This window comes from Pygoscelis adeliae, unplaced genomic scaffold, assembly GCF_000699105.1.
Source record: "Pygoscelis adeliae isolate BGI_AS28 unplaced genomic scaffold, ASM69910v1 Scaffold222, whole genome shotgun sequence".
Lineage (NCBI taxonomy): Eukaryota > Metazoa > Chordata > Aves > Sphenisciformes > Spheniscidae > Pygoscelis > Pygoscelis adeliae.
The window spans coordinates 1,873,741-1,888,254 of NW_008824309.1; the positions used below are offsets into that span (position 1 = coordinate 1,873,741).

Consider the following 14,514-nt stretch of genomic DNA (forward strand, 5'->3'; position numbering starts at 1 on the left):
CTGCCCACGGCAGGGGGGTTGGACTAGATGACCTTTAGAGGTCCCTTCCAACCCAAACTAGTCTATGAGTCTATGATTCTATGATAATTATCTGTCAGGTGAGACGCAGAACACAGGGATAAAGATTACTTCATTACATAAGTATTTCAAAAGTTATCATTTTACCCATCTACCCGGAAAGCCCCAAATTACATTTACAATACTGGTCTCCTTATTGACTCATGCTGAGCAGACTAATGGGCATTTCCAGGCTTTCTCAGGCTGGAGAAAAGGCTGCTTCTTGCCACATTCTGACACACGGCACACAGTACATATCCCTTCCACTTTTAACAGCCGAGTTACACTGGCTTTGTAACTTGGTCAAGAACATGTGTTGCAAATATACACTAGAGTACAGAATTGACAGGGCAGCCTCCGATTGCTGAGTCTGTTCCTAGAGTTTCTGTTTTCATGTGACATTTTTTCCATGGACATGTATTACCGCATGTTTAAAAATTATTCATATTCATAACAGAGAAGGAATATGAAAAGCAACTTTTTAAATATTGATTAAAAGGAAAAATATATCAATAAAGGTTGAAAAAATGTTTTGAAGTACAGTTTTTACATAATTATACATAACACACAAAGCATCTTCAATTTAAAAACTAAAAAAAAACCCCAAAAAAAGCTGTTGACCAACCTTTATGTCTATGAGATCCATCCATGTCAGAAAATTCAATATGATTTTCATCAGCCCAATACAGTCTATGGTTGACATAATCTATTGTGAGAGCCATAGGTCTAGATATCTGTGTTTCTATGACAACCGTTTGACTGGAGCCATCCATACCAACACGGCCAATGTGAGGATACTCACAGCAATCAATCCAGTACAAGTATCTATAAAACAAAATACAACAGCTACTTTGTTTAGAGATGCAAAAATAGTAACAATAAATAATTTATTTAGTTGATCTCAAAAACAATCAGTAATTATTCCATAATGTTTCCATTTTCCAGATAGGTTTTTTGATTTTTCTAGACCTGTCAGTAAATGAGTGTGCTAGAAGTAAAGAGTTTGAATAGCAGAGCCCTCATGTTAGATGTGATTTCATCAAATTCATTATGGACTCGTAAAAAGTGCATTTAAATTGCTTAGTCTTGATACCTTAGAATTTGAAGTACCACCCAGATTGAACTTCGCGACTCTCGTATCACGCAAAAATGGCATCACTGCTAAACTTACGAGAACTATTGTTTTACAGTTACTTTTTTTAACACATATTACAAAACCTTGTTTTGTTGTTAATAATAGTATGCTGCAAATTATATTACTTCAAGAAGTACTAGTTCCAAAACATTAGAACAGTTTCTCACATAAAGGACTCTAAAATGGGTAAAGCACTGAGAAAGACTGTTGGAAAGCTGAGTAGCAATTTTTCCTTTAATATGCTATTTAGCCACTTGCTTTTCAAAATAAAAGAAAAAGTCCTATTATTTGGTACATGGATGCATGTTGGTACTGCTGTATGCCATTACTTAGAACCTCAGGACAGATCTTTCCAGCTGGGAAGGAGATATGCTTCTACTCTACAGGTTTTGGAGAGGCTCTCAAAAAGCCAGATGCAGCTCATATTCTTAATAGCCACCACTATTTGTGTGCAGGAGAAAATGGTGGCCCTAAGAACAGCTACAGGTATCCCACAAAACACAGGTGCAATATGTTGGCACTGAGCCTGCTCCACATAAGCACTAAAGAAAGGGAACTTTCTCCCCTGACTCCAAGAGAAAACTTTTTCTTTGGAAACATATCATTACTATTGTATGGGATCAGCAATATAGTTGATTTAGCATTTCTCATTTGTGAGAAAAAAACTAAGATACAATTAATACTATTTCAAACAATAACTCTGTATTTGAAATGCAAACACAGTTTTTATTTCCAGTGGCTTTCCTTATTAAAATAAATGAACAAACAAGTAAATATATTTATTAAAACAAACAAAAAAAAGAGCTTGGCCTTGGAAAGCTAAGTCTGTACACATACTGTGCACTGAGCAGGAGCACAATAAGTTTATTATGCCCGTGTAGATCTAAACCTTCCTGGAAGACTGGGACTCTCTGTACAAACTTTGTAGAGTTGATTTTTGCATACACAGGGAACATATCCTGGATGTCCAGGCAACCAGAGAGTGATACCATGTATTGGTATCTTGACTACATTTTACAAATGTATTCATCCTCCCTGCCAAATTTTACAGGGAAGAAAGGGTACAGTTACAAGAAAATTCAGTGCTAGTTCTAAGAACTGGTAGAAAATGGCTTTTCTCTTAAAAATAGTAAAGTAGATAGGTTACATTTCTTCGCTGGGAAAATACACTGCTTTTCTTTGTTTAGGTGGAGTCCAGATCAACTCAACAATTTTCTCCTGTCACTGACACTTGAGATGATTACTTGAGCCTTAGGATTTAGAGATGGAAAAGAATCATTAATTTGCCATGATACTATGAGTGTTATAAGACACTACAATAGCTTTATTCATCCAATTTACTCAGATGTATCCTAATGTTCCACAAACCAGAAAGCGTTACGTATGGAATTCAGATCTGAAAAGACACAGGGTAAACTTTCCATAGTCTATATTTTATTTATTCAGGGACTGGATAATAATTTAAGTATTACTGTTCAGAAGTATTATTTTTCTTAAAGATTATATGCAGCATAAATATTTATTTAAGAGAATACATTTGGTTAGAAATTCACCAGGTTTTAATGACTTTCAATTAAATGTACACTGACGTTTTAGTGGATAGTTTTAATATAGATGATGATTTACTAGTGAATTGAGAGGCCTCTGTTTATGAGGTATGAACTGCATATTGAGCCATATAGACCCAGTGACCAATGGCTGTGGCATTACAGATATTGTCACATAGACAGGAATACCTCAATGTTTTTATGCACTTCCTGTTTCAAGAATATAAAATCTTTCTTCTTCTATCGTCTGAATTAGATGCTGGCATGAAATGGTTAGATGGTTTGAGTCTCTCCAACACTGATTTGGTTTTGATCAAATAGAAATGGCTAGAAAGTTTCTATTTAAAAACAAAACAAAACAAACCAGAAAAAAGTAAAAAGGGCTTGTATCTCTTGGGGTTGGACAAGATGGCCTTCAGTGGTCCATTCCAACCTCAACCAATCTGTGATTCTGGGAAAATCAAATATTAAATAAATTTGTTAATGGAAAGATTATTTCTTTTCTTTCTTTTTTTAAAAAATTTGTGGTATTAGGTTAATTTTCTCAAGGACATCAATTTTATGGGAAAAATTATTGTCTTTCAGAATTATAATATAACTGTGAAAAAAAAATGTCCATGGTTCCTATAGCTCTCACACCAGTAAAGAAATGAAAAACAGTGGTGGTGCTCAAAACTGCACTCAGAATACCAGCACAGATTTATATTAATAAATAAATTATAAGTCATGCAATAATTAATAAAATTAGCAATTAAAGGTACCAGTTAACAAACTAGTTAAACTAACTGGGCAGTTCTCACTTCTTATCGTTGTCGTTGCAATAAATATTTCAAGCGTATTGATCATTTCAAACTTCTGAAAACTAAAGCTATAAACTAAGTCTCCTAAAATAAACCCCTTGTATCCTAATAATTAATCAGTCCAGTTATTAGACTTGTGTGAAAATCAAAGCTTTAATTTTATAGAGTAAAAAAGGCAAAAGCTATCTTCAAATCATGCGGGATTAAACATGCAAAAACTATCAGAAAAAAGTCTTCAAATATAGGGTAGTTGAATGGCCTAAATTATTTTGGAAACTAGTAAACACAGAAAAGAGTGCTAACAAGACAGTTCGCTTCAGTGAATAAATGAGACAAAATGTAAGAATTGTCTTCCATGTAATATGAACTTTTTGTTATTTAGTAATACACTTTTTTAAAAAAGGTAGGGATATTTTTTGAAATATCTGCTTTCCTCCTACCAAAAGAAAACATTTACAGAGTAGTAAATACAATAAACCATTGTTTAGTACCTGCATTCATCTTTCTATCTTTCTATTATACCAATTTTATATGTAATGATGATACAGTAAGCATTGGTAATGCATTTTAGACTACTGATATCCAGTGTAGCTGCAAGTTAGATAATAAAAAACTAGTTAGTATTTCCTATCTTCTGTTTTTATTAAAAATATTTAAATATAAAATTAGGATTAAATATTAATTACTGCAAAATGGCTGCTTCATACCCAGCTTGAGGATCTAAGGACAGATCTCTAGGAAACTTCACTCTTTTGCTCACAAGGACGGTAGGGTATAAGCCATTGAGTTTAGACACCTCAATAATTCTCTTTTCAGTGTCAGACCAATAGAGGTTCTTCCCAATCCAATCAACAGCCAGTGCATTGGGAACAGCTGTATTGTGGACTACCTAGAAAAGCAAAAAATACATAAATTATTCACCTAAATACTGAGAAAAGGAACAACAATTCAGGAGTTAATAATACCAGAATATTGAGAGGTTGGATATATCATACAGTGACACACAACATGCGAAAAATACATATTACTCCCTGTTAAACAATGACACTTCTGAAGTAATGACACTTCTTAAGTAACTAAGACAACGTGACACTTTCCTTACAGTAAGGGAAAATGGAGAATACCATGATGTAGTAAATATCAAATTTCCAACGTCCCTGCATTATGCACTAAATTTTAAGAATTTTGTATCTTTCATTTTTCATCTTAATTTTCTAATTTTCCTTCTGTCTTAATTTAAAAAAAACCCAAACTTTTTTCCCTTTACTATTCTGTTTATTTTTCACAGAACAGAATGGAGATGAGGCTTCTCTCCCCGTAGCTTGCCCTCAAAACGTGTCTGCTTATTAGCTCACCAGTCTACATCGGCATATACTTCATTTTAATACCACAATGGTGCCATATGTCATCATGACAGATAAACCAGAAGGGCGCTCAACTCAGGCAAACAGAAAAAGATTACCTACTTGGAAAGTAAATACTGTGCTTTTATTTCCAACATTCATATGGCAGAAGAAAGAGGAACTTTCTAAGAATTACTTAAATTTGAAAAGGACTACATTATTAAGGAATAAACAAAGAGGCAGAAGCAATAAAATGACCTACTGGAAAGCCTATGCTCTACTGACAAGGATGTGTTATTCTCAAGGTTTTTGATGACTTGCATAATTCTGAGACTTGAACAAATGTCTCTAGATATACATGATTACAAATCTCATCATGACTTGCTTGGCTGGGAGTACTTCATGTTAAGTGTTGAGTGAGGTTTGAATATTCCCAGTCATTAGAGTTCAACTTCTAGGCTTAAAAATTCTACTCCTAAGGTCTATTCTGACCTATTCTATACCTGATTAGGTCCTGATTACGTCTGTGCAACTAGAACTTAAGGAAAAAAAAATAATCAGAGCACGCAATACTTGAAGATATTTGAGATTTCTTAAGTACTAATAATGAGTTTATTACAGTGGTGTACATTCAAATTTATCGTCATCTTCACCACTAAAAGCACGTGCAATAGAGTATAAACTTTACACATAAACCTGATTATGTATAACTGAATGTGTTATTTTAAATTTTATTTATCATTTGAAGATACTGAAAAGCCTTCAAGATAAGAAGGGACACTGTGAGATACTTTAAACCAATTTTATAGTTATGAATATGTAAAAGCATCCTTTCAGGTTATTACGTTATTTATCACCTTATAAAATCTCTTTAAAATTAAATCAGACATGCACTGATTTTTTAATGTGAATAAAATACTTTATTTCCTAATACCTTAGCACTACCAGCTTCACTGTTTTATAAATGCATAATTGCAGCAACTGCTGCACTGTAACATGGGACATTTCATGTAGAAATGGCAAGCTCTGCAAACTTAGATAGTGGTTTAGCTGCACTATCTAGAAGCATTAACCAAAGTAATTAGTCTCTCTTTTCTGATGACTTTTCCTTTGGAGGGTCACTTTACGCTTATTCCAGTCACTGAGATCACCAGTCTGACATCTAATGTACACAATCCAGCTTACTACAGCATTTTCCAATAAGAGATTTCATCTGAATCTACAACACTATACATAAAACACTGTGTTAATGTTCATACGCATTTATGTGAAAAAGTTGTTGCTTCAATTGTATAAATATCTCCTCCATGATCAGATGCAGAAGAAAAATGAGATGCCATCAGGTTTCCCAGCCCAAGAAAGCTAGAGTTGGTATGCTGAAAAGATGCTATCTTCTAAAAGGGAAATCCTAGGCAATATATCAAATGCTATCATTTACACTAATAGTGTATTTATTTATAGTAAATAGTAAAACAAGAAGTATGAAGGAAATAAAATAAGAAATTCATACTTCAAGGGAAAAGGTTGTCAACCATAAAACCTCTTTTTCATGACAAAACAAAAAATTAAAATATTTAAACAGGTTTACTGGGAAACTAATTATTTGTAACATCAAATATTAAATATGTGCTATGGTAACCTATTAAAATCTAAGTCAAAGAGACAGCATTTGGCACTGGATAAAAGATTATTGACAGAATATCAAACAGCGACAATATGCAATTCTTGATAAATTTTTGCACACACTTTTAGTTTTCAGAGGCCAAACCTGGGCCAAGTTTTTCTGTGAAAAAAACCCAAATATTCTTATGAAAATTAAATGCATTTATTTTCACAATTTTTGCTTTGAATTTGGCATCCTATTTGAGTAAAATCTCCATCAAGATGACACTCATTCCGTAAATTGCAAAATACTAATGAAGGAAAAAAGAAATATCCTCCATGCTCCCAACCTAATTATCTTCCAATGTTTGTTCAAATTTCTGAAACCTTTCCTTAAAAAATGGAATTATTATTACATCCTTAGAAAGCAACAGGTGTCTTTTGTACTCCCCCACCTGGCAATTACAACTTTTTGACTGGGAAAAATTCTTTGTTCTTCTTGAAATAGTTAAGATTAGAAAGAAAAACTCTGGGGTCATCCCCAGTCCTGAAAACATTCCCTAAAATAACAAAATACAGATTCATCCAGAAAGGACAAGAAGCTGAATAGGATGCTTTGTAAAATGTTTAAAGGCAATAAATACGATTCAAGGATTTAAGGGATTTTGAACCCCACACTTGCCTGTCTCCTATTTTTTTTGCAGGAAGAATCTTTGCAGGGACTCACTAGAACTTCTGAGTGCTTGCTGGATTTTAGTTTTACCCCAATGGAATCAGAGTGCCGTAACTTCCGCTCATCCACTTTTTTTTTTTCAAGTTCTAAGAACAATTATTTCCATGTGAAGGATGGAAACAAGGTTCACTGATGCCAGTGAGTTTCAAACCTTAACCCTCACAAAGACTAAAGTCAGTGTGCTCTGAGGATGTGTTAGTCCATGTACTAAACTGCAAATGAAGAACGGAAATCTCTTCTCTCTGCATAATACACTGGTGTACAACGAGAGAACAAAATTCACAGGATATGTTACTGCTCATTTGTTGCTTGTTTAATAAGGTCAGACATAAGAGAATAAGCAAAGAACTCCTCCTTACTGCTTATCACAAATTCTGGAAAAACGTTCAGGTAAGTCAACAAATGTGCTTAATGGTGGCTTTGTGAACTTATTCCACTACTGAGGCAAAACAGACAGACTGTGCAGAAATGGGAATGCAGTTTTACCCTGGATTATTCACAGCAAAGACATTGAGTTATTTTCATTACCAGTGTAGTGGAGGTGAGACAAAAACAAATTGAAGACCACGGGAAATTGTATATGAAGAAATAATTCATCAGTGTATTTACACAGCTTACACCTAATTATACCTCTTTTTTCTTTGGTGTCCTGTAAACCTCACTGAACTGCCAATTCAGTCAACTGCCAATTAAGTCATAAGGAATTTAGCTCATAAATACAGTCCACTTAGTCCCTACCTATTTCAAATAAGGTACAAATGCAATTAAATTCTACTAGGACTTGCTAGCTCATGCTGTGTTTGTATGCACATACCAAAACCTCACAATCTGGGTTAAAACCATGAAGGAGCATTTCCAAAAATACTAAAAAAAAAAAATAATTCTAGTAATGACATTATTAATCCCCAATTACCTTGATGTCACTTCCGTTTAAACACATTCTGTTTATGCGACTGCCGTTTGGTCTGCTGGAATCAATCCAATAGATGAACTCTTCTCTATAGTCGAAATCTATTGCAATCACATTGTTCAGCCCCTACAAAAAGAAAAAAAGAAGTCCATTTATTCAAACGTTTGAATACGAACTGCTTGATTGCATTCAGAATGCAAAATACATTGCATGTAATATTCAAAGTGCTTTATTTTACTGACCGCATATTTTTGAAGTACCTCTCTCATTTTTCCATACATTAATTGTAAACAATCAGAATAAGATAAAAATTGTAACAGAAATAAATATGGTGACAAAGAACTATCTCACTTAAAAAATGCAGATGACACATGAAACTAAATGAAGCTTCTGTGTTTTTCTTTCCTATTATTAAAATGAAATTTAACAGTAAATATTTTAACTTTTGCTCAATTTCTCTGTTATTTACTACCTTTGGCATTACTTTGGCAAACTAGATGACATTCATTTTATAACAACAAACTCAGAACTAGCATAAAATTTATTATCTTTACTTAATGAAAACATTTCATTATTAATATAAATTAATCAGGAATTCAAAACTGTGATGGTCAAAAAAGCATTAATTTTAGTTCCTGAATAATGAGGTTTTCAATTCTTAAATGCTATGTTATAGGTATTGTGTGCATATATATATGTGTATACACACACACACACACAGAGGTAGTATATACATGAAGATCGGAAGTTATAGATCCAGCATGCATCTGGAGGTCTCCTACGGCTCCAATTACTAAGCCAATACATTGTAAGAAAGAGCGGTCATCATATTTGAGGTACCTCTATAGGCCGGAAAGAGCAATCACATAGTAACGGCTTTTCAGCCCAAATGGCGGACAAGGAAGGGAGGTATTGCGTTCAGATGATGGCTCTTATTTCCTTATCTGAGAATTGGAAAGCCTTGCCCCATAATCTGCTTAACATTCTGATATGTAGTGAAACCACAATTATTCTTAATATACAAAGATGTTATCAATCAAAGATGGAGCAGCAGTGGTAAAAAGAACGAATGCAGTTTGCACTCCTTTTAAAACTGCAAGATCAGTTAATCAATTCTGTTATCAGCCTAATGACATTCCACTCTCGGGTAGCAACTTGCCTCCTTAATGTAATTCCTAGTTGTAGAGGGGATGTGCTGGACCAGCCAGCTCTAAAATAAACAACTAAGAACAGCAATATTTAATTGTACAGAAAGCGATACATGACTTATCTGCCAACTACTACAGTCTAATACTGTAAATCTATCTTTTGATCAAAATGTAGAGGAAAGGAGTGATGAGGCTGCACAAACTATCGTTAAAGAAAGCCTGAAACAATGCAGTGTTGGAGGACCGCTCTCATTTTCAAAAATCACATATCCATGCACAGTGTTTTAACAAAACCGACTGCAGTTCTGTCAGTCATAACTGTGCTGCAAAACAGTTATCTTGTCCCTTCTTCTACTATTAGTATAAATGCACCTACAGATAAACCTTCACCCCAAATTCTTAACAAAGGAGAGACTAGGTGAATGAATACAAAAGACTATAAAAAAATTTGTAACGTTCTAGAAATCAAAGTCAGTAATTTGTGAAAAATTAGCCTTATATCTACATATTCTACAACACTGTAAAAGTTTCTTATGTATCCAAACTGATAAAGAGAATTGACTGCCTGCAAGTCTTTGGTTTCAAGTGTTTTATTTTGGGTCAGTTTAGTTCCAACATTTATCAGAACATCAACTGCAGGTAAAATTACTTCTGTATATCTGCAGTAGAGTTCTCTGTCCAGAAAACCTCTCCTCTTCGTGATCTACACATCACTTTTAAGTCCTCCTAGCATAATTCTTTGTTATTTCTCATGTCATCTGCTTTTAGAAGGAATAGGGAAGCTTTCAAATGGCATCAGCTGCATTAGTCTCTCACCTTAAACCTGTGGTTTTGTTTGTTTCTGTTACACACAGCACATGGTATCCTAGGCTGTGATTTTTATTGCCTTGATGCCCCAATTAAAAAAATGCAGGTAAAAATCACAAATAATGAGGAGGAAGATTCTTTCTATCTACTCTGTCTACGGAAACCCTAGGAATTTTGATGACTAGGAGTGAAGGAAATGGAAGGCAAAGAACATACATGAGACGCAATTCAAACAGTTGCACTGTTTATGTATACTTGGAAAAAAAAAAAAAAGGAAAAAAGCTGGCACGTAACAACTCAGAGAAGACTGAATGAATTCCTACTTTCAGCTCCTTTACTCTGAGTTTCTATGAACAACTGTTAGAATGGCAAAGCACAGACCAAATACACAGAGAAGGGTGGTTTTGCTCCTTTGCCAGAGCAGCTCTGGTATTTGCCTTCATCTGGTAGATGTCTAAGAAAGAGCTGATCCATCATAACATTACAAGGACAAAAAGATGTCCTTATGAGGAAGACAGCCCACCTGTTCTGCTGGTATAGCTCCTTCTTTTGCTTTCAAATCTGGATGCTTTTAAAAATGCCGTATTTGTGGGATCAAAGGCCAGTAGGTTCAATAGCAGAGGTATTTATTAGACTAGTGAATTAACGTGATATGGAAAACACAGATTCTCTTCAATGGCTGGAGCTACACGGTCTCTAACATACTGAAGAGGAGTCCATTAAATTCAAGACTGATGAAGCTTTGAGCCAATCTGTCAGCACCAACCATAAAGAAAATATACTGTTGCTCCCCTCTTTCCACAGGCTTCTATTAATAGATATACCAGCAAAAGAGGAGAGAGGCGGTGAGATGTAAATGAGAGGTAGTCAGAAGGATTTCAGAAGAACAGACAGACTTTAACATAATGCTTGCTATGCTTAAATAAAGTCAATGTTTAATGCAAGATGGTTAATTTTGTAATTACTGTTGTGAAGACCTGAGCACCTCTCTTGTGACATTAAGTTGCACAGCTTACTGACACAAGAAGCCAGAAAGCCTAACGCTATTGACTGGCAATAACTGATTTTCTACTCTTTCCACAATTCATTAATTAGTACTCAAGGAAATAGATGTTCTTCTTAAAACATATTTTGGAACTCTAATCTATGGTAAGTAACTACACTTAGGTGAAGCATAGAAGCAGAGCAGAAACTGCTAAAAATGACAGCTCTGTACTTACTGGGTGACTTTCTATTTTTGTAATTTTTTTCAAATAAGCTTTTTTTCCCTATTATAATAATTTAGAGTAATTATTTAAAAAAATAGATTTAGTCAAAGATATATGTTTGTGGATTGTAATATTGTAAATCTTGGAATTGTCTGTCTAAATCAAAAAAATAGATTTGGATTATGACAGTAAGTAGCCCAAATAATACACAGCCAAATAGTTTTTTGGGGTTTTTTTTGAAAACTGAAATATATAAATTGTGCAAAACATATTGTGATGGAAGAGGATCACAAATAACGTAATTTTTTTAGTACATCAGAATGACTGACGAAACAACTGCCTGAGCTTTAATCACGTCAAATTCAGATAAAATAGTCAATTTAAAGTATTATAAAAACTCTGAAGATACTGCAGTTGTTCTATGTTGCATACAATGCCAATTGTAGGATGATGTTTCTGTCAGTTCCACACTTTAGAAAAGAATAAAAGTATTGAGTTAAACTTAGAGCATGGTACTATGATTATACCTGTTTCAACAAAGTGTAGTTGGATCCATCAGTGCTAATTTTTCTTATTTCATGATGATCAGCCAGAATTAAGAAAGGTTCCTCATCTAAACCCCGGGAGAAAGAATATATTAGACTAGCTTTTACGTTAATTTATGGAAAATCAGGAATACAATGCTGAAATACAGATGGTTTGAAAAATAAATGTTACATGCTCTGATCAATGTTATGGATGAAAGAAATATTTAAAACATTCAAATGTTCCAAGAAAGATCAATGATGCAGTATAAAAATGAACAAAGCAATCAATTAGTATATCTTTCAATGTAATTTAATTTTTTTGCCTTTGTAATATGGGAACCATACTGTATTTTATGCTAATTTATTGTCAGAGATTAAATTTGAATTATATTTCATACCACTGGTTTTAATTTCGACATTCACTTCCAAATTATCACTAAGACTATTATTTGTTACGGTTGCAAACCCAGCACATTTTGTCCATTTCTTTTCGAGATTTCAATACTCTGAACAGTAGAGACATAAAGAAACAGCTATTTGGACAAACCTTGATTCTCTAATTATGAACTGAAGCCAGACTGGGTTTTTTTACCCCTGGTTTTCTAGTTTTTTTGCAAAAAATATTCCTTCAGATACTCATTCATGCCATCGCTTACTTTGAAACATCTCTGACACTGATACACATAACAATAAAAACAAACAAACAAAAATTTTAAAAAGCTATCTTTATTTTAGCTCTATTAACAGAGACCTCAGCTAAAATAAAAAACCCACTAATTATAATTAAAAATGTATTTAAGACTTGTATCTACTGCTCATACATTCTGGAATGTAATGTGTTGTCCAACCTACTCTGCTCTTGTACTTGAATACATTTTATGTTCAAGGCAAGACATCCTCCAGTTCTTAAACTATCCGAGGCACCATCCTCAGCACTGTCTGCTAGTGGTTTGTGGAGAATGGCTGTAACGCTCTGCTCTGTTGTAAAATGTTCAAGGCAATTTTTGCAAGAAATCAGTGTTAGGCCAAACACATGGCAACGAGGCTGGTGAGGGGGCTGGAGCACAAGTCTTCTGAGGAGCGGCTGAGGGAGCTGGGGTTGTTTAGCCTGGAGAAAAGGAGGCTGAGGGGAGACCTCATCACTCTCTACAACTACCTGAAAGGAGGTTGTAGCGAGGGGGGTGTCGGTCTCTTCTCCCAAGTAACTGGCGAAAGGACGAGAGGAAATGGCCTCAAGTTGTGCCAGGGGAGGTTTAGATTGGACATGAGGAAAAATGTCTTTACTGAAAGAGTGGTTAAACATTGGCACAGGCTGCCCAGGGAAGTGGTTGAGTCACCATCCCTGGAGTTATTTAAAAGACGTGTAGATGAGGCGCTTAGGCACATGGTTTAGCGGGCATGGTGGTGTTGGGTTGACGGTTGGACTCGATGATCTTAGAGGTCTCTTCCAACCTTAATGATTCTATGATTCACATGTTGGCAACTCCTCGCGGCACAACCATCCTTGCCACAAACAGCTTTGTCATGATCACTTTTGCTGTTTGATCTATAACAACTCCAATAAACTGTACTATGATGTGTTCCAGCTCCCCTTCTCATTTGAGTGATCTATGGCTTCTAAATGTACGAGTGACTTGGAAAGCATGAGATAGGAGTAAAGCAAAAATATAGTGTATTTCTGCCCTCTCCTGTGTATCCTCTGATTACTCAGGGAAGCACCTGAGACAGGAATATGAGGCAGACAGAGGTTCCAGTCTCCTTGTCATTTAGAAAGAAAATAGAAGTTTTTGATATTTAAAAACAAAACACAAACAAACAACTTTTTGCAAGACTGGAATAACGAGGAGTCTGCTCAAGCTGAAGGTTGCCTGCACTACGAAGGAAATCCAGCACAACGCAGTAACGGTTTTTTTTTCTTTCCTGTTGACATTTTGCTTTTCCTTTTACTGGTCTAGCGAATCCTACTCACTGAAGCACATAAAAATAACATCAGTGGCATAGACAGAAGGGTGAGGAAATAACCAGTGTTCTTATGTATCTTGAACTTTATTGTGTGTTACGTATAAGACTGGTGGATTTCATATGCTATAGGAATAATGGAATTTGCAATTTCTACTATTCTTTCCTGTCCCACCTTTTCATACCAGGAAGTTTGAAGTACATTCTAATATTCTAAAGTTGATGAAATAAACCAGCAGAAGTCTTTTAAACACTTATCATAAACATATTATTATCATGTGATTCAGAAGTAGAATTAAGTGATGTACCTTAACTTTCCTAATACTTTTTCTAATAAGTTACTAATTCAAACTTTCATAATCCACTGTAACTATTCACAACAAATGATTTGAGCACAATACATACTAAAAATAGAACTTATTACCTTCAAACATTGAATCACATTCCTATTGTTTATTGAAGTAGTGTGCTTCAAAGTAACTCTGTTTATCTTGCATAAAAGGGTAAGGTAACACAGACCTTGGGGCTAAGGTATTTCACAAATTATTTTGGATACAGCTGTTGATTTAAAAAAAAAAAGTGATACCTGAAAGCGATTTGCAGCCGTTTAGGTTATCAGGCTGTATTTCATACCCGTCTACACACAAGCATTTGTAGGTTCCGTATGTATTGATGCATTGCTGGCTACAAGGAAATCCAGATGAACATTCATCAATATCTATACATGTTTTGCCATCA

At 34.7% G+C, this 14,514-nt stretch overlaps 1 protein-coding gene across 1 annotated transcript in view; it reads right to left on the reverse strand.

Annotated features, from left to right (window-relative positions):
- LRP1B (low density lipoprotein receptor-related protein 1B) overlaps positions 1–14,514 on the reverse strand; it is a 614,444-nt gene that overhangs the window by 113,468 nt on the left and 486,462 nt on the right. Inside the window, exons 56-60 of the mRNA XM_009319022.1 lie at positions 14,363–14,514; positions 11,818–11,903; positions 8,131–8,253; positions 4,247–4,428; positions 683–882 (exon numbers count right to left, since the gene is read on the reverse strand). The exon at positions 14,363–14,514 is cut by the window's right edge and continues 20 nt beyond it. Coding sequence (XP_009317297.1) covers positions 683–882; positions 4,247–4,428; positions 8,131–8,253; positions 11,818–11,903; positions 14,363–14,514 — 743 coding nt within the window. The remainder of the gene's footprint in view (positions 1–682; positions 883–4,246; positions 4,429–8,130; positions 8,254–11,817; positions 11,904–14,362) is intronic.